The 27277-nt window shown below is 44.3% G+C and overlaps 1 protein-coding gene across 3 annotated transcripts in view; it reads right to left on the bottom strand.

Annotated features, from left to right (window-relative positions):
- Nucleotides 1–1354: 1354 nt before the first annotated feature.
- The window catches only part of gpm6ab (glycoprotein M6Ab), a 49829-nt gene continuing 23906 nt past the window's right edge, over nt 1355–27277 (bottom strand). For 2 of the 3 annotated variants that reach the window (XM_042106208.1, XM_042106200.1), the window contains exons 2-7: nt 10279–10471; nt 8081–8237; nt 7759–7912; nt 7189–7265; nt 6558–6623; nt 1355–3912 (exon numbers count right to left, since the gene is read on the bottom strand). In XM_042106208.1, coding sequence (XP_041962142.1) covers nt 3760–3912; nt 6558–6623; nt 7189–7265; nt 7759–7912; nt 8081–8237; nt 10279–10471 — 800 coding nt within the window. In that variant the 3' untranslated portion in view covers nt 1355–3759. The other variant, XM_042106217.1, reaches the window with a different exon arrangement.

Below are 27277 nucleotides of genomic sequence, written 5' to 3'. Positions count from 1 at the left end.
CGGCCCGGATCTGACTTGTTCCGCCACTGTACCATGGCATTTGAATGTGAGATCTTATCAGTTTCCTCTTCTTGTATTAAGGTTGTGCTACTATGTTGTTTCAGCAGAGTGAAATTGAGGCCTACGACAGCACACGGTGTATTGTGTGGGTTATGCAGACAAGAGACATTAAATTGTTGGAACTGAAGGTCACCAGAGTCAGCATTTAGAAATCAGCTTCAGTAACCTATCAAACACAAACACATCTAGACTAGTCCATGTTACATCTTGAATACCAGGAATCTTTAGGTCAACGACATGTGCCTGGGCTTGCAATACTCCCCTACCTGTTGTCCATCTTTGTATGGCTAAACTTATTTAGCCGAACTAACCTCCTCCACCTAATCCAGAACATGTTCACTGATTTTAATCAAATAGTGCTTCTAGCAGATGGAAGGTTTACAACACAGAGGGATCCAAGGAGCAGAACAGGGGCACCCTTGAATTAGGAGGAACTAGGGACCCAGGATCCCTTAATGGCTATTTTAATCAAAACACAAATATTCTAATTCAATACATGCATTGTGAAATTCATTGAATTGTCTCTCTGCCGTAGCCTGATGAGCTAGACCCACATTAAAATGTAGGGTCTGGGCACTCACCGTTCGCAGTGCTCAGTCCGAAGGGGGGGGGATAATCGGTTGTCTTTCAAATTCTCTCTGCACGCAATAGGACAGCGCTATGAGTCCCATGCGTTTCCCACCAGCAGAGCTAGTTGGCTAGTTCAAACTTTTGCCAACTTAATAAAAGCTTAACTCGTGTCACACTGTTCGCCAACAGCAACATTATCTTATTTGTTTTCAAGTAGCAGAGAATTCAAGCCAAACCGTTGCAACTCTGCCATCAATCATTATGTTAAGCCCGCCTAACGACTTTATACACGATTTGATTGGCCTGATAGAAGTTTAATTTTTCGAGCTCACAAGCCAACAGAGCCCTGGCAGCAAATGTAACTTGCTGCCGCTAGGGTGCGTCTAGATTTCTAGGCTATCTCTGCCGTTCAAACACTGATTCTGCAAATAGGAAACACACAAAGTGTCTTGGACTGGCTGGGCTATATACATTTAGCCAATCAACACATTGCTTTGAGAGCACATGAGAAGACAGTGTCATTTTAATGTGTTGAGCTCAAATATCAATAAGCTTTTGCTAGAATTGTGAACACAGTCATTATCTGTAGGCAGCAAAGCATTACTGCAAGAAATCCCATTGTCCATATCTCAGAGTAGCCAAATGTCATATTAGATTAACCAGAACTGTGTCATTGCTTGACAGTCAAATTGATCAGGATTAACAGAATGAGACAGACACCAAATTAATTATTAACAAGTACACAAGTGTATTTATTTACGCAAGCAATTTTTGTTCCTACTGTTCAAAAAAAGCCACTGTCAAGCTGTTGGCACACTTATGTACAAAACAGAGTCATTTTACAGCCTGCTACAAAGCATTCTTAGTGATAGTACAAAAGACTAATACGAGGAGGAAGCTGAAAGCATTGTCTGGTTATCAATACTGAATGCGCAACGTCATAACAAGTATCAGTTTAAGACATGGTTTGAAAATCATTACAACCTATAGAAGGACACAAATCAAACACTACAACCTAATATATTTAGCTTTTAATACTGTTATCGAAGGAGCCATTATACTGCACATATAAGAAAACAGTTGACCCAGCAAGACAGTCAAAGTGTAGAAATTAAAACCGAAAGAAAGAAGGAAAGTACGTTTGAATAAAACTATTACCATTATATGCATAACCATGCCACAATTAACAACTAGATACAGTCTTTCACCTAATACATTTTTCAGGTTGTAAACCAAATGTTGCATACCTACTGTAGGACTAGTGTTTAGTTTTGAATTCAAATGCACTTACACCAAGAAAGAGCTCACAATGGTCAATTAGTGCACAAGAAACTAGCTTTTTTTCTTGTCTTTTTTTCATTTATTATGTCACTGACAAAAATATCATGAGATGCTGCCCTACAAACCTAGAGCAGTAAACTGGGAAAGGCAAGACTGAGCCAAAACATTATGTTTAGTCCTCTATGGTCCATGAATAATACCTACTGTTTTCTTTTCTCCTTTCTTCTTAGTTGTACTTTTACTTGTTTTATTTGTTCACATTTAATTACATATCCTCAATAATTTAACCAATGTTAGACTTAGTGTTCAGTGATATTCAGATGTTTTCCCAAAAGCACCAGAGGGACCAGATGGTACTGTAGATTTGTCGGCTTGCCACTAGGTTTAGTTTCTTTTTGTTAGCTTATAACTCTGAAATGGACATACTCACAAGATTACCACTCAACTTTGACCACTGGGATGTGTGTGTATGTGTTAAGCTCCTATGAAATGACCTGAAGTGTTTTGACATACAGTATATGTATATATTTATATAGATATGTATATACAGTGCAGAGCAGTGACTAGTTTATGTCTGGTTATTTTTAATGTTAAAAAAGTTCAGCTAAAACGTAGAAATAAAAATACCATAATAAAAATGTTATTTGCATGTGAGTATGGCTTGCAATGGATGAGAAAACGATTATCTACAGAGTCTATCCAAGGCAAATCCTAGAAGGCCAATCTATCAGACTTTCCAGTACATCATAGTTCCCCCATTTTTTTCATCTGACCTCTTCAGCATCGCCAACACGCTCACCTTCCTGATGACTTACCAGTAAAGCGATCATCAACTTCACAGTCTATCAAACACTGTTATTGACAAAGCATCAATAAAAGCACCACAGCTCCAGTTAACACTTAACAGCTAGCGTATAGTTCTGACAGTTAGGCCAAGCTACAGTAGAGCAGTATGAAAAAAGTCACTTTACGGTACTTTTTTAAAATCCCTGGCACTCCCAACCAATAAAGAATTTGCTGGAAAAGAATCTGTACATTGTTTATACTGTTGGTGCTTACCTTTCGGAAGCGTATGCAATTCTACCTGTAAATCATACAAGTTTGGTCACATTTTGGTCTAGTAAGTCACAAAGAAACGAAAAAGAGGGGAAACTGTGTGAATGTAGGAGTGGAGCCCTGTTTGAAATGTGTTTGAGGACCCTCAAAAATCAGTCCCAAAAAAAAAGTCCAAAAAAGTGGTGTCACATTAACTTCTCAGCTTTAACCAAGGTTGAAATAAAGTGAAAACTGTATGGACTTCAGATTGGCGTGAAATTAAGCCATGACCTAATGAAAGTGACCAACTCACATTGTGTGCTTTCAGGAAAAATGTGCCGTCTCTGGTATGGAGAGAACAAAAAATGAATGGGAGGTAGAGAAAAAGAGAAAATCTGAAGGAAAGACTTGGTGTAAGACATAGAAGAAATAGGAAACAAAAAGCAAATCTCAAATCCCCGATATAAGTGAAGGGCAGTCAGACAGGTAGCCATGGAGGAAGTACTTGGACGACCTCCGAGACCAGACAGACAGGTGGCCACGGAGGAAGCACTGGACGACCTCCGAGACCAACATTCTCTGTCACACCCGTAAGCACAAAAGTAAGTGAAAGACATTCACCCGACCCACCCACACCACCCCTATTCACCCAGGCAAACAATAACAGAGACTATAGCAAGTGCAGATGTCTATGTATGTGTGTCTTTCTGTGTCCATGTGTGTGCAGGAAAGGGGGCGCATGCGTGTGTGTGTGCACGTGTGTCTGTGTTTTTGTGTGCATGTCTTTTGTACGTGTCAGTATGGAGATGTGCTTTATGTGTAGGCGTTCAGCCGTTCTTTAGAGCGAGTCGAATGGATGTCGTGCAGTTCCTGCTCCTCCTTGGACTTGATGTCCTCGTATTTCTGCATCCGGCAAGCGTCCTTCACATAAGCCCAGTTAGCGGACAGCACCATTAGGTAGTGGACCTGGGGGAGCACAGTGGTTAGAATGGTTAGAGGATTATCAGGGAGAGAGAGAGAAAGAGAGAGAAAGAAAGAGAGAGAGAGAGATTGCACGGCATCCTGCGCACACATAAATGGAATTATTAGGGTATAAACCATTAACCGTTATTAGTTTCCAGTAATCATTAAAAACACCAAAGCACCATTATCCAGTCATCCAAATTGTATAAACATTGTAGATTAATTATCAGCTTTTATTAGTTGTGTCTTCTGTAGTTTTGCTTTTGACCGTTACGTAGGAAGGGGCAGTTACAGACAGGCCAGGCCACAGCATGTGTTCTTGGCTGGGGGCCAGGCAACTACTGTATGTAGTGTGGTTATTAAAGGGTAGTAAAGCGAGTTATTGTACACCCCCGTGGATGGACATAGTCTCTTGATGGCCAGTGCGTCAGAGGAGGCTATCTTGGCTCACAGCGCTCAGTACTCAGTGACGGTCCTCTCAGAATCGGGTGCAGTACTTCCCCAAGCTCTGGGAGGCCAGGGTGACATAATTGCGGACGAGGGCCGCGATGCAAGCCGCCTATCCACCACAAACAACAGAGATGGACAGTAAGGAGAGAGAAAGAGACAGGGGTATGATTCAATTTTCACTGCTGTCTGTAAGCATTATATTCAGAATAGGCTAAGCAAAAGGCCTTCAATGGGTTTGCCAACCACAGCTCAAATATAATAATGTGACCAAAACCCTCTGAATGACTGTCTCTGACTATTGCACCCTTGTCTGATACAAATCCAAAGAACCAATAGATATTGACTCTGGAGAGTTGATACAGTATTCTCACCCTGTCTAGCTGCTGTAAGAGGCAGCATACTTACAAGAGCTGCAATACCAGTACTCAGCACTGGGTGGCACTGCTATTCAAAAACTAAGTTAATCTGCAGAGCTGAGCACTGCACCCATAACATGTAATGATGTAATTAAATAATTAAGCGTACATCTAGCACAGCTGTTGCGCCATCTTTCAACTTTCATTATATTTTAATGCACCATTCATTTCAGGTTATCTCTGGGTGCTATTTTGATCCGATCTTCAGTCATCTTTTGCAGTTGTAGTGTTCCTTTAACTGTATGGGATATATCCAGACCTATAATCTACAAGTGTGCTAGTAATAAAACTGCTTGATATGTGTTTGTGTGAGTATATGTGGTTTTAGCAACTAAGCTGCTCCTGCTCCACACAGAGAGCGATGAATGGCTATATGTGTGTTTCACACCCTTATGCACATACGCAAAGCAGCCAGAAGGTGGCAGTACAAAACATTCAGCCACTGACTGCGGGTCTGCTGAAAGCCCCTGACCACTCCTGCCACATCAATCACTGCAAGGGAAAACATTTTCTTTTCTCTCCTTTAACGACGCCCTAAAGGGCTAAGTAGGGTTTGTTGAGAAGGCAATTAGACCTCTAATGATAATTGCCTGATTTAGATGGAAAATGACTTTGAGCTAAATTGTTTTGAGCTATGCCAAAGCTGTTGCTTCTAACAAACAATATTCATTATTGAATGACGGATAGCTTCGAGGCTATCTGAAATTAATGTATGCTTTTCCACATTTATATTCCTGTAACCTAAAAGTTTATACGTCTGCACATGTTCTTTTTTTGGACCTATAGCTATAGCCGTAGCCTATATGATCCCTCGCCATCTACGTGCCCTGCATTCAACACACTCCTGTCTTCTCTCCCAGTTTCCATGGCAACTGTGCCCCATGCATTTCCAATGCCGAACATCGCTCCCTCCCAAACTCCCCCCCTTCCCTGCTTCATTTTTCACCCCCCACCCCACCTCTCCACCTCTCCATCTCTCTCCCTCTCGCTCTCCATCTACCTCTGCATCCTCTGCTTTTGTTCATTAATGAAGCCTCATGTAGCTACAGTGTCCTTCCATTACACAGCAAGCACACAGAGCAGGGCCACTCCTCCCAAGTACACACTACACTCTTACCGATAAGAGACACGATGCATTCATTCCCTTAAGACATCTAAAGACATGACTTAAAACAATTAATCCAAAACTATTAGCCTTTATTATGAATGCTTGTTTGAGAATGTGCTTGATTGATAATTATATCCTAGGGCTATTGATATCTGTGCTTCAAAGCAGAGCTTGATATGGATATGGAACACTGCTGGTAGTATTGTGTCCTGGGTCCCCCACACTGCTCATATCATACGAAGCAGTGGTGAGACTGACGTGTGGTATATACTGTAGGATATTCAAAGCTGCTGGTGCAGCAGGGACTAAGACTGTGACATGCAACATAACCCTGATATCAACAGATCTGATAAGGTCTCTTGTCCCTTTTGTTTTCAGGGAGAAAAGACCCTCCCCAGTGGTCTGGTCAGCTCGCTAGATTAGATGACATTACATTACATTATATTTTTAGCAGACACTTTTTGACCAAAGAGACTTCATATGTCAATTATATACAAAGGATTACATTGTCCCCAGAGCAACTTGGGGTTAAGTGCTTTGCTCAAGGGCACAACGGTGGAAGCCAGGAACTGAACCGACAACTTTTAGGCTACTGCACGCTAGCCTAGCTCCTTAACCACTACACTACCACTGCCCCAAATAGGAAGCAGGAAGGATAAGATGGCTGCCCTCACCATTGCAATGACTGCAGCACCGGCCCCAGCGAGAGCGCAAATGAACAGGTGGAATGTCATGTCCAGCTGCAAGGCAAAAACAAACACAAAGGAGTCAACAACTGACCTTTACACAAGAACTGCCTCAGTGAATGCTAATAGAATGGCACAGATTTTTTCCTCAGAGCCTGCAAGTAATCCACTTTTTATAATCGTGTAACTTACTCTAAAGAGTCATTTGTCAGATTAGATGTCCAATAAAGGTAGGTGTATGCTGTATTCTTTTGTGTTTTACAGCATCATGGTACATATTATAGTCAGGCTGCAAGGCATGCATTTGAAGTCACAGGGGCATAGGGGAGTGCTTCTCAGCTGGAGTATCATGGTGCTCTCCCTTACTGCCCTGTACCTGCAGGTGCTCACTCCGACTGGAGTAACCTCAAGCAGCCAGTCACAGCTGAGGGAGTTTTATGACACTCACACATCAGGAGGAGAGAAAAGATGAAAGAGGTGTGTGTGTGTGTGTGAGAGAGAGAGAGAGAGAGTGTGAGAGAGAGAGAGGAAGACAGAGAGATAAATGTGGAGGTATATGTACTATAAGTTGACTAACTACTATGTATGAAAGAGGTCCATCTCAGCCAGGCCCACTCACCTCAGTCGACTCACACATTAACTTGAACTTGTCTGAGTTGGTGCACACTTTCCTCTCATCAGCAAGAGTCACAATGCCTACAAACCAGAGAGACTTGTCAGTTCACTTAGCCTGCGAAAGAAGACCAGGTTCTACTGAGCATCTGCAGAAGCATGGCTTAATAATTCAGAACAGGCTCAACAATCTATCTGAATATTGTTTTCAATATCCGAGAACGCACAATAGTGTTTTAAGCCCCCAACGTCTTCTTCCAGGTAGCGCTGCATGGAAGGCACTACAGGGTTAGGCAAGGGCTAGAGTAAGGGTTAAAGTTAGGGTTAGGGTTAGGTGCCTTGAAGTTGGCGGTTGCAGCCTTGCCTTGAAGTCGACGTGGGGGCTTAAAACACCGCCGAGCCTCGAGAATACAGAAACCCACGGTGTGGGTGCTCTATCCAAGAGTGAAAAAACACAAACAAATAAATAAAATAATATTTCATTTATGAACTGAATGCAACCCCCAATGCGCTCCAGTGCCAAAGTGGGGGTGATTATAACTGGCGTAGCACTAGGCTGCTGTGGCAGGATGCATACCAAACTGGCGCAGGTCCAGGCACAGGTTGGCTCCCTCGTTGATGGTGCTGTTCTGACAGATGGTCCAGATGTTGAAGTACATGAAGACGGGGAGCGAGGTGAAGGCCGTCACCCCCAGCCAGGCCAGCATGAAGATGTAGGTCAGCATGATGAACTGAGAAACAAAAGATCCATTACTGATAGGGAGTAACAGACCGCTCACTGCAGACAGCCGACAACAAAACTGCTCTTGTCATTTCCGATTTATTTATCCCTTATTAGCACCTAAATTAGCACCTTTACTGACTGTTGGTCAGTCATCTCCTAATGAGTTCCTGCTTACCCAGGCACTGACGCAACGTCCGCAGGTGGTGATTTTGAAGTCTCCATACAGGTCGCGGATGGCTCCGGTCGTAAAGAAGCCCTCCACCATCAGCAAAATTCCATACACGAAGAAAGCAGCAGCCACGCCATAGATCACATACTTGAAGATGTCAATCCTGAAGGAGGGGGTGGAGAGAGTGAATGCCCGGAGGTGAAGCCATTTCAGTAAGCAGCTGTAGCGGAACTTAGCTGACACTAATGACATTTCACGGCACCAAATTCTAGAGGAAGTCTTTAATTGAGAAGGGATGTATTTGGGCCTGTCATATTGGTGCTTATTTCTGTTTTTAATGAAGCAGATTAGCAAAAGCCTTTAAATTGGGTTGTCACTATGCTCCTCTCTGAAATACCCCAGACTGTATTATTCAACAATGCAGCCATAGGCTTTTAGAAAAAGAAGAAATGTTGCTACAGCTAAGGTGAAGATGTACAAAATACAACAAACTTTGCTATTCCTGTCGACAGTCTTGGATGTCTTAAAAAAAAAAAAAAAAGTCAAATCCAAGTCAAATATGTGTTTATTCTCTTTATTGTCAGAGCTTACTGTACATAAGTATTATAGCTGGATTGTGTGAATTGTATTAATTTTAGTCTGTAATGGTTGTTCCGGTTTAGGAGGTCTGGGATACAGACCAGGGCCCAGCTCCTGTATCACGCCCCAGTCTCCGGATATCAGCGGCTCTCTGCCACTGTGGACAGGCAGAGTTCCGGTGAGCAGGTGTGTGGCGGGCGACCTGGAGTGATTTCAGACGGCTTAATTCCCTGGGTGGGATTCTCGCCAACACGTCACACACCATCCCCGGAAAATCAATCTTAGCCTGTGTGTGTGTGTGTGTGTGTGTGTGTGTGTGTGTGTGTGTGTGTGTGTGTGTGTGCTGCTGCGTCAGGAGAAAATGTCCTTACTCATATTCTTAGGCAGCACCTGTCACAGTAGCCTTACTCCATACCAGGCCAGTAGCCTTACTCCATACCAGGCAGGCAAGAAGTCAACAGAAATAAGCTTTTATGCTAAACCCAAATTCAAATCATTTAGCCATAGCTTAATTATATACCGGTACTGTAAAATAATACCTTATTGCAAAATACTACCATGTACCATCTTAAAAACGATGCATCCATTTTTTGTTCTGACACACTCCATTTGGCAATCAGTTTTATTTTTGATAATATTGCTGCATGAACAACTTCAATTTGCACTTTCACAAATGAGTCTCACTAATGTGGCAGAGGTGGTTGTGTCAGGTTGAATAATTCATCATATGTCAGCTTTGGTTAACATGGTTTAGTTCTTGCACTCCACACTGCTTCACAAAGCATCTGAGTCTTTCAAAGTCCTTTCTTTAGTCCAGGGAGGACCAATAAAATCAGCTGTTCACTCTACCACCTTATAAAAAATGATGCGTTCAAGTTTATAGTTTTAGAAATAATCCACTTTGGGGATATTGAGATTTTGTAGCAGGGCACTAACCTGGAGAATGTAAGGTCCTCCAGTTTAACACAAGAGGGTTCATCGATCTTACACACTGTGATATGTGTCACCTCTTGCCAGAGAAAGTGTCTTTCTAAAAAGGGCAGAGTAATTATCCACTGCATTTGGCAAAGAGGTCAGCCAACCGAGTGTCTCTGTAGCCTGAGATGGGTCAGACACATCATCGCTGCTATCGTCTAAAGCACATCAGTCAGTGTTTCTGCTGGATTCATTTTCCCTTATGTCAATGCAGTCACCTCTCTGAAACCTGACCGCCTCTGTGGTTGTAGAACCACAGCAGCTGTTTGCAACACTGCAGACCAAACTGTGATTGTATGGTATGTAAATACCACATGAAAATCAATATGTTGTGATCTTAAAAGTTAACATTCCACATTTGGTCTTATATTTTGTTATACTATGCAACTAATTCATTTTTCCTTACAGTTACCATGAGTATATGTTTATGGTTATTATCATTATTCTGTTAAGTCTAATAATAATGTCATTTTTTAGTCTATTTGATTGTATTAAAAACTGTTAAATCTAACATACATGTAATTGTAATGTTTATTGATGTCATTGTAAGTTGCTTTGGACAAAAGCGTCTGCTCAATACCATATTATAAACATAAACATAAACAAACATCAAATATACAGTAACTGATATAATTAAGAGATGAACTTACATGGTGAACACGTCCAGAGACTCCACGGGGCCTTTGACCATCTCAAAGTAGTTCTCCAGGATGGTGACGGTCCCTGAGAGGGCCTCATGGCCACAGCCACAGAACAGGGCCACGCCGGCATACAGCAGGATGGTGGCGATGAGTGACGCGTACGGGATGCCCCCCAGGCATTTGATGCAGCACTCCAGGCACCCTGTGCACAGAGAGGACACAGCAAGCACAGCTACATTTAGACTCACTAAGGAAGGAGGGGTTGTTTACACAATAAGGTTGAGCATATACACACTCAAGCATTGGCCTTAGTTGAAGTTTCTGACAACAGATCGGGTCTAGTAAGTGGTTTCGTACAAGCCGATAATAAATAAACAAATATAATTAAGTACTTTTTTTCTTTGCACTGTATGCACTCTCATGTGGAGGAAGTTTGGGGGGCATATCCCTGCTTGACCCCACTTGCAATCCATCTATGCTGCTGTCAGTAAGCAGGAAGTTTACTGTCAGTCCAACCAATCATAAAGGCTCAGCTGACAGATTTATGTCCGTAATACGTAGCGTGCAAACAGTATTGATCTGACATTGTAGGCTGCAAATGGAGGCCACAGAAACACTCGGACCAGGGAAGCCAAGATTTATGGACTGTCGTAAACAGAGCGGAGAAGCGCAAAACAAAGCGCCCAGGACCCAGCCAGAGCATGCCACATTTGGAACAGATTACCGGGGTAAAGGATGTGTCCTATCAATTCTTCACTGATGATAACTGATAACAGTGTCTGCGTCCAGCGGAAGCCGGAAGGAACTGATGTTATTTGGATGTGCTGAGCAAAAAAAAAAAAAAAAAACACAATCACTTTTACCCCCATATGACAGTGACTTGGGCAGCAAGTTTATCTCAAAAAAGGCGGGTTCTTACATTCGTCAAAACTGACAACCAACACACACACCAAGTAACAGAACTAAACCAAATAAAACAAAATAACATTTCTACTTTTGGACCATCATAAGTCTCCCTTGGTTATATCCCTGCCTTGGTCTGCCAGACGCTGAGATTTCCTGTAGCTCCTCCTGTCTTAGCTATTACTTGATATTAAAATCTCAGGGCAGTGTCAGCTTGTTTGTGCTGAGACACCGCTATGGACCTGCTGTTAGTTTAAGCTAGTGTGGAGCATGTCACTTTCACTGGAGGCCCAGCTGTTGCTGAATAAATACACACCTACGCTTCACCTTGACAATGCCTGAAACTCTCTCTAAGCCCACTGCCTCAACGCTCCAGAGACTTCCAACGCCTTTGGGAATGGCTATGTCTGTGAAGTGGAGAGGGAGAGAATAGAAGTCAGCTATACCAACTCAGTCTCCCCACCCCACTCTGTCTTCAGCAAGATAGCCCAGAAAATCATGTGAATGAACATATTAGAAATAGATGCACTGTCTTGTGTGTATGATCTGGCATGTTGGTGATACTAGATGCTACCTCACACCAGCATTGCAATCCTTTGGTGTTGATGTCAGTATAGCACTGTACAAGTCTCTGTCTCTATCACAATCTACATCACACACACACCACCACACTCTCACACACACACACACACACACACACACACACACACACACACACACACACACACACACACACACACACACACACACACACACAGACATATGCAGACACACACACAGGCACACACACACACACACACACACACACACACACACACACACACACACACACACACACACACACACACACACACACACACACACACACACACACACCACAGCCATCTGGTTATGATCCCAGTGGTTTTCAGCTGCATTGATTATGCTGAATGGGAGCAGGTATGGCTTCCCAGTGGCATGTTTAAGAGGCAGTGGGCCTCCAGAGCCGTGGGGCCTGTGTCAGATTAATGAAGAGGCTGGCCGTCTGTGCGCTTTGATCCCAGTGGGCCAGGAATCTCAGATCAATGGCCTGCTGGGACAGTCTGTCAGCAGAAAAGCCGGCTTCCGCCGCTCAGATCGTCTGGATCCAAGAACATGAAGTCATTAGCCAGCCGTCGCTCTCTTTTAACAGGTGCTAGATCATATCAGCTGACCAGTCTACAGGGTGCACCAGCCACAATAGGCGCAGCGCTCAAAGAACAGGATGGCGAAAGAAGATCTGAATGTTAAGTGTCCTGTCTCGTGTGCAAATTTACATAGTTTAAGATCTGGAATTAAATAGCTGTCAGCAACGACAGCGGTACCAGAAAGAAACTAGGCACTTGCTCTCCTAGTAAGGCTGCACCTCTGAGGCAGAGCATGAGCTGAACGCTGCACTGATCATTTCAGCGCAATCTGTCTGGCCAGGCTAGAATGCTAATGTTACTGCACCACTCCACGTACATGTCCTCATTCCACAACACTGCTGGAAAGAGTCCGAGAGGTTTTCATTCAATTGGATGCCCCCAGGACTGAACTCACGAAAGCCATTGTCAGCCATTTGCAGGCAATAAAACAGGCAACTGAATTACCTAATCAATGAAGGGAGGGAAAAAAGATGGAAACTCACTATGCACTCTCTCAAAATGGATTCAGGCAGCCAGGCACTGAGGACAGAGCAGTCTGGACTCCAACACTAATGTGGTGTGTTTATTTACTATTACACACACAGCGCAGCGCGGTGGAGAGGAGATGACTGAATGCCTTACTGATGATGATTACATTTTTCCATTAGAATAAACACGCCATCAAGCACCAACCAGAGAAGATGGTGGCCGACTCACTGATGGATTGGTGCTACTCCTCTATGAATGATAAAAAATATGTTTTTGATATGATAACAAATATTGTGTTTTTTTTTTTTCAACTGGATTTCCAACACATTGCCTTCCCCCATCGTAGACCTATCGGGGTGCCCTCCCATACCGTGATTCTATGATTCTTGATTCTTTCTCATACTGTATATGCCCACCCCGTACCCCTCTCCCAGTGAGCTCTGCAGATAACCCCTGCTGATCCTCGCAGACATCCCCCCTCCCTATCATACGACACCCCCCCCAACTCCGAACCCCCCGGACTGGACAATTGACTAAGCCAGATGTCCCAGCAGGAGGCAGCTACATCCCATGTTCTCTGTCTGGGGACTGCGGGACAAAAGGTACACACACACACACACACACACACACACACACACACACACACACACACACACACACACACACACAGCCCATCCCATCCCATACATATTGGGTTAGTCAGAGCCAACTGTCTGTGTCTCACAGACGGGACCCTGTCCAGGCTGGTTAGAGCCCCCCGAGCCCTACAGACCCCTGGACTGCCCGTTAAAACAATGTCAGAGGCAGCTCTCTCTGTGGTCATGGCCGAATGATGGCACAAAGACAGGCCCTCTGATGGGCAATCAGCGTTTAGCAAGGCCTTATGATCTCCACTGACATATGCCATGGTCAGAGCATGTTCAGATGAATACTTACAGACATGGACACACACTCACACTCACACACTCACACACACACACACACACACACACACACACACACACACACACACACACACACACACACACACACACACACACACACACACACACACACAGTATGCGCTGGACATCCAGGCTTGCAAGGCTGTGCTAGCTGCTTGAGCATTATTTCCCCATGAGGGTGGCTGCAGCACCTCTCACTATCTCTCTCTCAGTCCCTTTTTCTCTCTCTCTCAGTTCCTTTCTCTCTCTCTCTCTCTCTCAGTTCCTTTCTCTCTCTCTCTCTCTCTCTCTCTCTCTCTCTCTCTCTCTGTATCTCTCTCTGTTTATCAGCACAGCCCCATATCTGAGGCTCAGCCCACAGGTCAAGGCTGCATGCACCTGAGCAAAACCTCATTAAAATGGTAATTCTCTAACTTCTGCCCCTTAGGAGGAAAGTGAAAGGAGGGAAGTGAAGAAGAAGACATGTTAGGCACTCCTGCCAGGGAACTTTAACTAATAACACTGGAGTTGTTTGCACACATTACAGTAAAAAATAGCGCCTCGGCACAGTCCTGTGCCAAAATATCTGATAATTCTGATCTCGCCTGGTGCCATAATCAACATTATCTCAATATGCTAAATATATACATACTACTCACAGTGACATTTCAATGGTCATATCATGTAAATAGACAGTCATGTAAATGCACAGTCATTTACAGTAAATCCAGATCCATGATGTTCTAAGGAGGGTGTACATCCGAATGGAGCGCAAGCATGGTTTCAGCCTAGATCAATCCTCCCCCAGCTAACCTACTGTACCAACCAACCTACCTCTATAGCAAGCATGGTTTCAGCCTAGATTAATCCTCCCCCAGCTAACCTACTGTACCAACCAACCTACCTCTATAGCAAGTGTAGCTTTCCTTCTGAGTGCAATGGTCTACAATGTACTTGTAGCTGGCCGTCCAGTGATGATGTAGACTCTACACTGGACATCCAACCAATGACCAACAGGAAACGTTGGGAACTAATTTTAAAGGTAGTCATGGAACTTTGTTCCACTTTTGAATCTTTGGAAAATATTCTGTGAATTAAACATATTGTTTATCTTTTTAAAGATCCACAGCACACCCCTCATAATTGTATGGCAGAGACCTTGTTCTCTCGATGCATTTATCAACAAGTACAGGCCAATTGAATCCACAATGTTCTGGAAGTTTCTCTGTGTTGATGGCCCAGTTGATTTGTTACTACACACTCCTGTATGGTTAAGCCCTTCATTGTGATTCATCCAACTGTGAAATTAGCCTTTAGCTTGTCTACTGATTTAATTATCTATTGGTACAGCACAGTGAGGGACTCATGTGTTCACTATGGCTGTTGGCATGAAAAATTGCCATATGTGAAAATACTAGCAACACAAACATAATACCCATAGCCACTAATTTCCTTTGGCAATGAGTTTATTAACTCTGCATGACTTTATATTATGAACAGTAATGGATGTATCCATGTCCACTGAACTGAGTGCTGCCTGCATCAGTGTGAACAGCAAATTAACTCACTCTACCCTGCCCCAGCCTCTCTCACACTGGGAGAAGAAAAACTCAATTTCTACCCAGTAAATGAAATTTGGAACTCAACAAACATCTCCAAACCAAGTTGAAGGCTTGCTTAGGGAGAGTTTGTTCAAATGTATTATTTTCTTGTCTTGTCTACAGTATGTGTGGTTGATTTCACACCCATCCCACCTCCTCTTTTTTTACGCGGTGTCCAGCCTGCATTCTCGAGTCTGCGGATCCTCCTCTGGACAGTGCTGGACGGCTGGCTGGCGGCGCCATTCCCATTCCTCAGTGCTGTGAGTCAGAGGCAGTCTGCCTGACACGCACGGTTAGCCGCAGCCCTCGCCAGAGCTGACTGGAATACTAAACAGCAGCACCATCACCAGTAATGGGCCTGTGTGACGGGCCACCACAGATACGACACCTCTGGAGCCGGCCGCTGGTGCACGGGATGCCTTACTTTAAGGGCAGAGACTCCAGGGTGGCAGTCCCCCTCTCACCTCATCTCACAGCAGGCCCTCACTCATCTGACTGACCAGAGCACAGACTACTCCACCACTAGTGGTTATTTCCACTGGCTCGCCTGGACGAGAGGATTGTAAACATATGATCATATGAGATAAATGATTAAAATAATATGTCATCATTCAAGGAGCAATGTTATCTTGGCTAAATGCCCCATTCCTGTATGTTTTTGGTTTTCATTTGTTTATGTATTTCTTTATTCGGTTCTGTTGCATCTTGTGCAAACTGATCCTACATCCACTTGTCATCTCATGGAGTTATTGGTACCGCTGTAGTAATTGCTGTCTGCTGTGTGTGCATGTGAGTGATAGCATGGTGATGTGTCGACTGTGTTTGTACACCTTGTCATTAATCCTGACAGGCGTTCCTCAGCAAACAGTTTGGGTGTCTCCAATGGCGGCTTGTGCCTGATGGATCACAAAAGGCTCCGAATACGGCTCCATAAATGCCATGGAGCTAACAGGTACACAGGACAGAAATTACGCTCCGCCTTGAACCCTGTGAGTTATGGAGACTGGGACATCTACAATTAGTGTTCCGTTTGCTCAAGCCATAATTCTGATTCACAGCCCAGGATAGTGCCACTTTTTGTTTAATGCCAGACACACACACACACACACACACATAGACAGAGGGAGAGAGAGAGTGAGAGAGGGGGGTGGGAGAGAGAGGAAAATACCCACACACATAAAATACTCTCCCTTGCGCAAGCACATTTTTGGCGTGTCTGTTGAGGAGTAGACCTGCTGATAGGCAGAGAAGCTGTGCTATCACTTCATCACAGTCTCTGACAGCCCTACACAATGAAACCTAAAGGAGCCAGCAAGGGTAGGAGCCCTTGCATTGACAACTGCATACTGTCTTTCTTAAGCCATCATTACTCAATCTTCAGTCGAATAGCCAAGAGGCTACTTCAACCCTGTCAATATGAAGTGCCTTGCTAGCAGAGACACAAGAGGAAATGATTGAAATTAAATGTTGCTACATGATCAGAACATGCAAGGGTGAAACATATTTCCCTCTCCCATTGGCTACCTTTTTTAAGCATTTAAATCCCATAATGCACCAGTACTGCCCTGAAAACCCCCGCAATGCTATCACCACAGGGGGCTGCCAGTGTAAGATCCCAAATGTATTTCCCCTTGACATCTCTTGAGCAGCATGGCTTAATGTTTTGCATCATTATTTCTGAACATGCAGAGTTTCCATGGTTGCAAATGCATCACTGTTCAGAAGCATTCCTGTTTTTTTTTTTATTCCGTTTTTGTATTCAAATGCCTGTGGGTTGCATCTGACAACATGATAATGTAACTGGACGGGGTGACCTTTTTAAAGGTAAACTAAAGATAAACCTGATTTTTTTGGCTATTTAGTTGTGCCATGTAATTAGAACACAAAGACAAATCCCCACAAGCCAAGTAGTCATGCACTAACAAGGCTGTGAAGGTAAAATCAAATGACTTTGTTGCCTTCTCTTCAAGCATCTTGTTAAGGACACGACAGGCACAACACAGCAATCATCTGAATTAGGTTCCCCCCACCATTACACAACAGAGGTGCAATGGAACAATGAGATACAATATGAAATTAGCCTGTTTATTCTGACTGTTCTCAAATGATCACAGCAGGGGCAAGGAACAATAGGGCAGGCAGAAAAGTCCATTTTGGTATATTTTTGATTTTGCACCAAAAATGGATGAGGTCTACAGTAAGAGTACTGCCCTGACCAAATGAGACTGCACAACCACACCTGCTGTGTGGGTCGAACAGTCTGCCTGCTGGCTCTCTTTCAACTGTACGTCTACATTGTGGCTAGCAGTCAAATTTAGGCGAAAATAAAAAAAGCTTCAAAAAAGCCTATTCAGCATATAGCCAGATGGGAAGTTCCCAGTGAACCCATCTCATTCAGACACTGAATAGATATAAAACACTATTTAGTTATTAAAATGGTGAAAATGTTTTTACACTTCATAGGAGGTTGCTGTCTTTGTTGCTTTACCACGCCTTTAACAGTTTCACAGCCAGTCATTCTGGCAACGTCTGCATGTAATTTAACCAGTCATTTAGATCGAAGATCCTTCCGCCTTAACTGTGTTGCTTGTGTTTATATAACCCAGTGATGCCAGCAGCCAATTACATGTCCCCTTCGCTCTACCATGACCCGTATGCTTTAACAGGTTCGGGTCCCTGTAACTGGCTTAGGGATCAGCCACGGCCTGGCACCCTGCAACGTCCAGTGCTGGCCAAGCCAAGCTGTTAAGGCAATCTGAGGGAGGAAACTGCCAGCCCTCTTCGTGAGGGAGCACCCGGCCAGTTTTGGGCAGGTTGGCTCAGGACCGTACAAGAGCTGCTTGACTGAGTCTCCCGCGGAAAAAAAGGAAGCAGGGTGTATCACTTGGGATGACGGGGAGGGGAGGGGAGGGGAAGGGAAGGAGAGATCCTTAACCGAAAGCTTAAAATAGCGTCAGTCTTTGTCCGATGTACCTCAGCTGAGTGAGCTATATGAAAGTGTGGCACTACAGCAGGTGCAGTATCTTAATGAAGATACTAATCTACCCTTGGTTAGAACCACAGAACACATTTCATACAACAGGTACTTAGTTAGCATACTGCATAACAATACTAGTTAAATAGTATAAACATGTGGGACACAAATGGTGGTGTTGAACTGAATAACACACTTTGGTAGGTCAGGATGCTGCAGTTACTCAAGTTCTGCTTTTAGTAGAGGATGAGAGGAGGCGCTGAAACCATGGTTACCCTCCAGTGTGCCCGCTGAGGCTTGACAGCTATTGAGCTGCTAACATGGTAGACTCATTAGAATGTGTGAATGAGAGAAACACATTGTGTTGATTGCTTTGCATGCTTCTATAAGCTGATGCCGACCTGGACTAATTGTGGCAGACCAAACAGGTCTCCACAGCAGAGGTCATCAAATCTCTGGCATGAGACCAAGAGTCTGAGAAGAACTAAACTTCACCTAGTCAAGCTTAAAAGCCTTATTGGTGCACTTCAGTGAAGTACTACAGTAGTGATATCTTATAGTTTGTGTGCAGCACACTCTTGTACTGACTCACTTAAAAGACTAGGTGACATTTTACTGCTTAAGCTTAACATTTTATGACCCACTCACTCACTCATAAACTGCAGCACTCGCAGGTTTAGAGGAGAATAAGGGTGCTTATTTAATTGTACTATCACTACATTACAACTGTATGGGAGAGTATAGTTGTAACTGTACTGTATGGTGATTGCCAAGTATAAGGTGTGAGAAATAGAACACTGAGCTCGTCCAACTGACCAAATGCAAATGTTAGGACCAAAGATGAGAGTGAGACAGAAGCATCAGCATTCTGCTGAAATATCTCCTCCTCTTTCCGTCCCCCCCCACCCCGCCCTCTCTCTCCATCCCTTTCTCTCGATGTCTCTAGAGGTATGCTAGGAGAAAAGGCAGAAGTGTCCGCTGTCAGGCATCACAAACATCAGCTGTGTTGAGTTGAGTGATGGATGGTGCACCGGTATGGCTTTCTCTGCTGCCCCCACAGGTGTGATCAGAAACCCCCCTCGCTGCGCTGGGAGAACTGGCTCAGTGTGATGCCCATGTGTTCTTTAATCCATTCAGAGTCTAAAGAGCATCAGGCACATTGGATCAGTGGCCTGAAAGCCAAGGGCCCCTGTTTCTGAGAGTCCATCTAATGTATGTCAGTAGAGCCGCTTTCGACAGAAGAGGAAACTGTACCAGCTGCTTGACCCTAGTACCTCCAACTCTCTGACCCAACAACCATAGGTATCCCATGTCTTGCCTTGTATGACTCTAATGTCTTTTTCCTGTAGATGATTTCTTTTTCTCTTCCAAGCTCCGCTGCTCCCACCATGGTAGTGGAGAAGACAGCTAGGCCATCATTTTGATTGTTCAGCACTAGTCTTTATCCACTCACTGTCTTCCTGTCTTCTCACCTGCTGAGCTGTTTGCTTCACAGTAGATCAAGTGACGTATTTTCTGGGCAATCTCACTGCATGGATTTCTCAACCAACACCACTCAGCCCCCCCCCCCCCCCCACCCCCCCTTCTCTGGAGCTGCTGGGCCTCATCACCGAGGGGGCGGTCTTTAGGAAGGGTTGCGTTGGTCTAGCGTTTACACGTCCTGATGGAGCCGGTGTTGTTAAAGCAGGACAAACGGGCTGAGGGGGAGGAGAGGAGTGAGTGCGTATACAGGAGGGCCTCATCCATAATTTAGAGCCCAGCGCTACGCCGCTCGGAGAGGTGCCTGCCATCACCATCAATTATTCAACCGCAGCTCCTCTGCAGCCGCTTCCCTCTATCCCTCCCTCCCTCTGTCTCTCTCCCTCCCTCTCTCTCTCTCATGCGCTCTCTCTCTCCCTCCCTCTCTCTCTCTCATGCGCTCTCTCTCTCTCTCTCTCTCTCTTTCTCTATCTGAACAGCGCACCCCCATCTCTCTCTGTCACTTTCTCTTTATCCATTCATCTTTCTCACTCTGCTAATCTTCATCTCATTCTCCTCCTCTCCTCTCCTTTCACTGCCGTCTTCTCTTTCCTCACCCTCCATCTCTCCTCTCCTCCCTCCCCCTTCCTTCACTCCTGTTCATCTCTGTCTGTCTGCCTCCATCACTTGCATGCTGTACCATTGCACTGAAAGGATTTTGGCCAATGGGTATGTGTGCTTATGTGTTTCTGTGTGTGTGTGTGTGTGTGTGTGTGTGTGTGTGTGTGTGTGTGTGTGTGTGTGTTTGTTTTTCTGTGTATGTGTTTCTGTGTGTGTGTGTGTGTGTGTTTGTGTGTGTGTGTGTGTGTGTGTGTGTGTCGTGTGTGTGTGTCGAGGTACTGATATGTTATACCCCTGTGTTGTATGCTTTGCGCATGTGGGTTGCATTATAGCATATGGCATTATATATACATTATTGCACCAAATATACCCATACATACATACAAGACATTTTTTTTCTAAATATACACATATTCCTTCAACATTCTTTGTATTGCTCCACAACCGCTGTTTCTGCAGCAAGCTAATAAAACGGCCCATTAAAGCCATTGTGTGAACCAACAGCACCACAGGCCGTGCAGTGCTGATATGCCATGACCCTGTTTCGCTGGGCTCAGATGGAAGGCAGCAGCCGCCCGTCATGTGAGCGCACAGCACGCGGCAGAAGGCGTCTCCCCGGTGACAAAGGGACCACCTCTCGACCCACCCCTCCTCATCCCCTCCCCCCCCCCCCCCTCTCTCTCTCTCCCTCTCACTCACCCCACCCCACTGTTAAGGTCCTCCCTCCATCGCACCCTCCCTCCCTCCAGTCCCATCTCACACTCACTCTCTCCATCTGTCCACAGCCACTGAAGGGGTATGGGGGGGCTGTATTCCCTGGGGGTCAGAGGTCATAATTATCTAATGGTTACCTCGGAGGACAAGAAAAGAGCAGGCATGCCACCTCAATACAGGAGCTGGTGGAAAATTGAAGCCTTCTTTTTTCACACACACACACACACACACACACACACACACACAAAGCTCAGACAGTACATGAACATACATTCAGCTGAAAGAGCACAGGTACCACAGAGACAATGGCCAGTCATCCATACCAGAATGATAGCAGGTATTACAGTATTTGGTTGCTTTACACAATGTGTTGAAAATTCAGTTTTGATTGAATGGCACTCAACTTGAATAGTGCAGGTGCACTTATGGTAAGTGGTGAAATTGGGATGAGTGTGGCCAGGACTTCAATAATGTTCATAATGTTACTGACTCTCTTCACTGCAGAGAGGCGGAGAGAATGCAGTCTGGGTATCCCAGGAGCTTTGGAATACTCAACTTTTAACACAAAACATTTAGCATTTTCAACCCCCCTGACACACACACACACACACACACACACACACACACACACACACACACACACACACACACACACACACAAACACACAAACACACACACATACACAAACAGACATGCACACACACACAAACCACACACGCACACACACACACACACACACACACACACACACACACACACACACACACACACAGGTATCTCTAAGGCTTCCATCTCTTTACTGATTCATCTGTGCATGTTTAATCGACCAGTGCCGTTACCATGTCGACAGAACAGTGCAAATTCTGCCTGCCTGAGAGTGATGACCCACTTACTGTACGTCAGTGAATTCAGTGGGACAATGGAGGAGGTTTGGAGACCCACTACAGCAAACTCAGTTGGACAATGGAGGAGGTTTGGAGACCCACTACAGCAAACTCAGTTGGACAATGGAGGAGGTTTGGAGACCCACTACAGCAAACTCAGTTGGACAATGGAGGAGACCTACAGGGAGTGGGGCAGGGAGGAGCTGGCAGGGGTTATATGTCAAATGCTTATTCCATTTTAACTCTTTAAGTATGTACTCCATGCCCATATGCAGGTCCAATAGACTCAGAAACTCTTTTATCCCGACTTCCATTTTCCCATTTTAAACAATCTGCCAGAACTGTTTTAACTATATTTATTTTTATTTCTGTGTTAGATCCTGTGGGTATTTATGTTTTTATGTATTGTTGTGTGTCTTGTCCTTATGTTTGTCTGCTGGCTGTGCAATTGCCCCTCGGAGACAAAAAGTTACCTTGACCCTTGACCCTTGACTTGACACAAACAAAATCCATCTGTTGTGCTTGTGCACCTGATAGATAGATAGATAAGGCACATCAGGTCATCAGTATGGCCATGTCCTGTGTGTGGCTGGTTGGCATCGCCTTTGTCCAGTTCCGGAGGCCTCTGGCCTCAGATGCCCTGACCATTTGGCCCGAGCTCACAGGCTAGCGTGCTCCATTGGGCAAACTTAACGAAGACTCGATGGTCTCTGTGGTTCACGCAACAGTTTGGCTGGCCAGGGAAGACAGCGAGACAGTCGCGTCTATTCTCCATTGTGTCACCGAGGTCCAATGGCTCATCAATGGCTCATCCGCGCACATGAAAACAAGTTGGCCACAGCCAGGTTACATAAGGTCACTGTTGCGGATCCAGTAGTGGGCTTGCCCAGGCCTTTGAATGAGGGGCACTGTCTGCGGTGGTCACTTTTGTCTGTGCGCTGCGGAGGGGCTTCTATCCACCCTGTCTGAGGCTGGTCAGACTTCAGCTGAGCAGAGAACTCGGGGTCAATGTGGTCACAAATAGACCTTCATGGAAAAGTTTCAGGAGTCAGGAGTCAACTGTCTTTTCACAGGACCAACAACAACACCCATAGGGTCTGCATGGCTTGGTAGCAGGCGTCTGCAATAAATGAGTCATTCCTTTTGAGAGAAAGACGTCAGGGCTCAAAATAAAACAAAATAAAAATCAAAAAGAGTCAGCATACGTAACTTCTTCTATGGACCATGACAAGTCCAGTGGACTTAATCCTGTCCTGTTAAAGCCTGTCAAATATAATGGTCTATATTCACTCACGTATCTATATTCACTGATAATGCTAATGCTTAATGCTTATGCTGTGTGTGTGTGTGTGTGTGTGTGTGTGTGTGTGTGTGTGTGTGTGTGTGTGTGTATGTATGCCCATCTGTGTGTGTATTAATTTTCGATTCCAGCAATGTTCTACTGAACACCAAAAGCACAGGCAATGATCTCTCTCTCTCTCTCTCTCTCTCTCTCTCTCTCTCTCTCTCTCTCTCTCTCTCTGTGACTGAGAGGTGGTACCTACAGTGTAGCCCTCAGAGGAAAATAGGTTCTTCTTTCTCCACCCTCCTGTGGCATTAGCACTGACAGTGGCACAATGCAGATACTGATAGGCATACAAGAAACACACAAGAAAACACCAGTCTCCTCCTACATGTTTTTTGTGACTAAATGCTTTTGTGTTAGCTGGTGTTCCATATTGATAAGCATGGGGAATTCTGCTGTAAACAACTGTCTGCCTCTACAAAAAATAAATGTATTAGCAAGAGTAAATGAGTCACATCTGACAGATGCAGGGCAGAGATATGCAAACAGGTCCGCCTTCATTACCGTGGAATCATGTGTGTGATTTTTGCCATGCAAATTAACATGGCTGTATCAGCTCTACAACCAAAAATGGCTGGTAACCATTGCAGCTACACTTTTATTTATTTATTTATTTTGGATTAAAAAGGGCTAAAAGTTCACCAATTATTCCATTTCCCTGTTCACCAACAGGAACCTTTTTAAGCCTTAGTGTTAAACAGCTGACCTGATGCCAGTGATTTGCTTCCCCAAAGGTTTGGCTCACTGCCCTACACCTTGCAAACTTTGTCAAACCAAAACAGGCCTTTTCAGATTGAGCTAAAATATTAATAATTTATGTATTAGTAGTAAACAGCCGTGGGGCAGCCGTGGCCTACTGGTTAGCGCTTCGGATTTGTAACTGGAGGGTTGCCGGTTCGAACCCCGACCAGTAGGCACGGCTGAAGTGCCCTTGAGCAAGGCACCTAACCCCTCACTGCTCCCCGAGCGCCGCTGTTGCAGGCAGCTCACTTCGCCGGGATTAGGGTGTGCTTCACATGTGTGTTCACTGTGTGCTGAGTGTCTTTAGCTAATTCACAGATTGGGATAAATGCATAGACCAAATGTCCCTCACAGGATCAAAAGAGTATATACACTTATACTTAAACATTATAAACTATGACTTAATTGTTAGTTAATAACAACTAACGACTAAACAATTAAGTCAACTATTGTAAAGTGTTACTGCAGGAGAGCGTAAATCAAGGAGATGCAACTGACACTAGATCAGAGACTAAAAAGCTGACAAACATTGCTGTAGTTCTTTTGGATTTTTGATTACAAAATATCACTGGCTTGTGTCCAAAAAGCCTTTGCATACTTAGGTTAAAACTGATTGATGATCACCCCATGTTTATTATGGTTTTATGGGTCATGCATAATGAGTTATTGAGGTATAATTTGTGGCTGAGGCTAACTGCTGGTCAGGGTATTGGCTTATGGACTTTGAGACCCAGGTGGTGTTGTCTCATTATGTCCACTTAAGTGGTCATAATGCAAAGAACCAATATATCTCCACTCTTTAAAGTTTAATGATGACCATATGGAGAAACAATCACTCAGAGTAGCCCTCATAAGAAGCCTTGTGGAGAGCTTTTAAGATCATTACCAGGGTGTCTTCACAGAGAAAACCAGCACTGAGACCACCAGCTTGCCACTGTGCTACTAGGGTTGAATGTAGGTACTATAGTACTTAGTAACCTACTAAGTGTGTGTGTGTGTGGTCTGGTTTGGTGTATAGTTGTACACTCATTGGAAAACATAGGGTGTTCCTCTGGACAACAGATAAAGCAGCCTCTCCTCTCCCCAGTCTCGCTTGCTCTGCTGGGACAGCAATCGGCAGCGTGTTGCATCCTCGCCAGTCAACGCCTGGTGAATGCCCTGTGATTCTTGCTGTCGGTGGCAGCACAGCAACCATCCCCTAAAACAATTTTCCAAGCTGCCAATCAGAGACACAAGTCTTCTTTGAATTGCTCTTTGCTTGTCATCTATTCCTCTTCCACTATTTATGCCTTTGAGCATGTCTGATTACCCCCACCAGCTTGGCTGAATGGATGAGCAACCTTGCCAACAACCATGGACATCAGTCGACACACACACTCCTCTCTTCTTTCTCAATAACAAAGGACAGAAAGCGCAACGAGTGAAAAACATTACACACACTTTATGCCGCATACTCCAAGTCAACTGTTTCCCCCCAAACTGTGCTGCTTGTGAATGAGACCAAAGGTGGGTGATATTTGTTTGATGCTCTTTCACGGCTACGTGTCTGTCTGCGGTGTGTGATGTCACAGGGCACCAGGCAACACAAGAGCAATGCTGTGCCTGTAATGGGCTGTACCGCCTTGTTGTAAGGGTGGTTTATTGTGTCTCACAGCATCTTAGCCAGTGGCGTCTGCGGATCCCGCAAAGCAATCACCAGGTGCCAATCATGTCTACATCACAGAGCGCCTGTCAGATCCCAATCTTGTCGGTCGACACTCTCACCTGGAGGAGCCTGAGTTCTTATGTTAAAGCAGTTTGTTATAAGCCCGGTGTGTTTAGAGCATTAAAGTATGTACATAAAGCTGTTCAGCTGATATAAGCTTGTTTTGTAAAGATGCCATAGATGTGGCTAATGAAGGTCAAGCGATGAGATGGCCTCCATTTTACTGGACTGTTGATAAAGTGTATTGTTTTGGTTTATTTTGAAAGAATAAGACAGGAGTTCAGAACAGTCGTTGAAAATCAGGTTGATGTGTGTACAAAGGTGAAGTGTTCTGGTAACACAGAGAGTCCCTGTTTGAATGTTAAGGTCTCAATGTAAATGCATTGATATAACTTAAGGACCTACTGCAAAATACCTTGGGGCACTTTAGAACATTAAAAGTGCACTTTAGGGCACAATTAACTAAAGACTATCAACCTGGTCTGGATAGATTACGCTGCATTACAGCAAATCCTACAACTGGATATAATTTGTTTAAGACCAAAAAACATGGTTACTGTAGAATACAGATGATCAGGCCACAGAAGATCCCTCCAAGTGTCAACTTCTCGAAAATAAAAACATATTTCTAGTGCTATGATAAAGCTGTTTGTTAGCACTTGCTAGTTTAATCAACCTTTTGTTCTCCTCACAATATCTAGCACTATTATGCATGATTCAGCATCAAGTGGGATTACATGAGATCATCTCCAGTGCCACAGTCTGAAATATGAGTATTGTATTAAAATGGATAATTACAGCACTATGCAATCTGGAAGTTCTCAGTTACATGAATGCACTACTAACTGTCTTGCCGATTAAATAAACAATGGCATTCTGATTGCATTGAAAATGCTTTTGTATTTTGTTTTTATTCTCTACTTTAGATGAATGTATTGCAAATGTCACAATGAACTCTACACAGGCAAGAATCCCTTCAACCCCAAGCTCTATTAAATGCACTGTCTCCCTAACCTCCTAGTCGACTCATGATTTAACTCAACCGAAAGCAAGTCAGGAAATTTACCACCACTGACTCACCAAACAATGAAGCATACATTCTTCTGATTCAGTAGAGGACTTGTCACATAACCTTGAGAGCTATGGATTTTTTGAGGTCCATTTCAGAGATCCTTCTAAAAAAAACATCAGTTTGAGCGAGTACCTGCCCTTCTGGTGGCGGCACCTGTGACGTGCAGCACTGTGTTTCTATATCAGTCACAACACACCTGGACTGGTTCTTCGGGTAATTAATTCTGTTTTCGATAGAGGATACCAATCTGTTTGCTTTCAACAAAAAGCATAAAAAAGTGTCCATTATTTGTAGCACTATGGCAAAAGACAGTGTAAATGTCTGTCACAGCAGTATGCCTGAAACCATAGGCTTTGTACAAGTACCCTATCAAACAGTGAATTTTGGTATTTTGGACTTCTTCAGATCAATCCAAGAAAAGCCTATTCTTTA

The sequence above is a fragment of the Alosa sapidissima genome, chromosome 1 (assembly GCF_018492685.1).
Source record: "Alosa sapidissima isolate fAloSap1 chromosome 1, fAloSap1.pri, whole genome shotgun sequence".
NCBI lineage: Eukaryota > Metazoa > Chordata > Actinopteri > Clupeiformes > Clupeidae > Alosa > Alosa sapidissima.
This window is presented reverse-complemented; position numbering and strand designations above follow the sequence as displayed.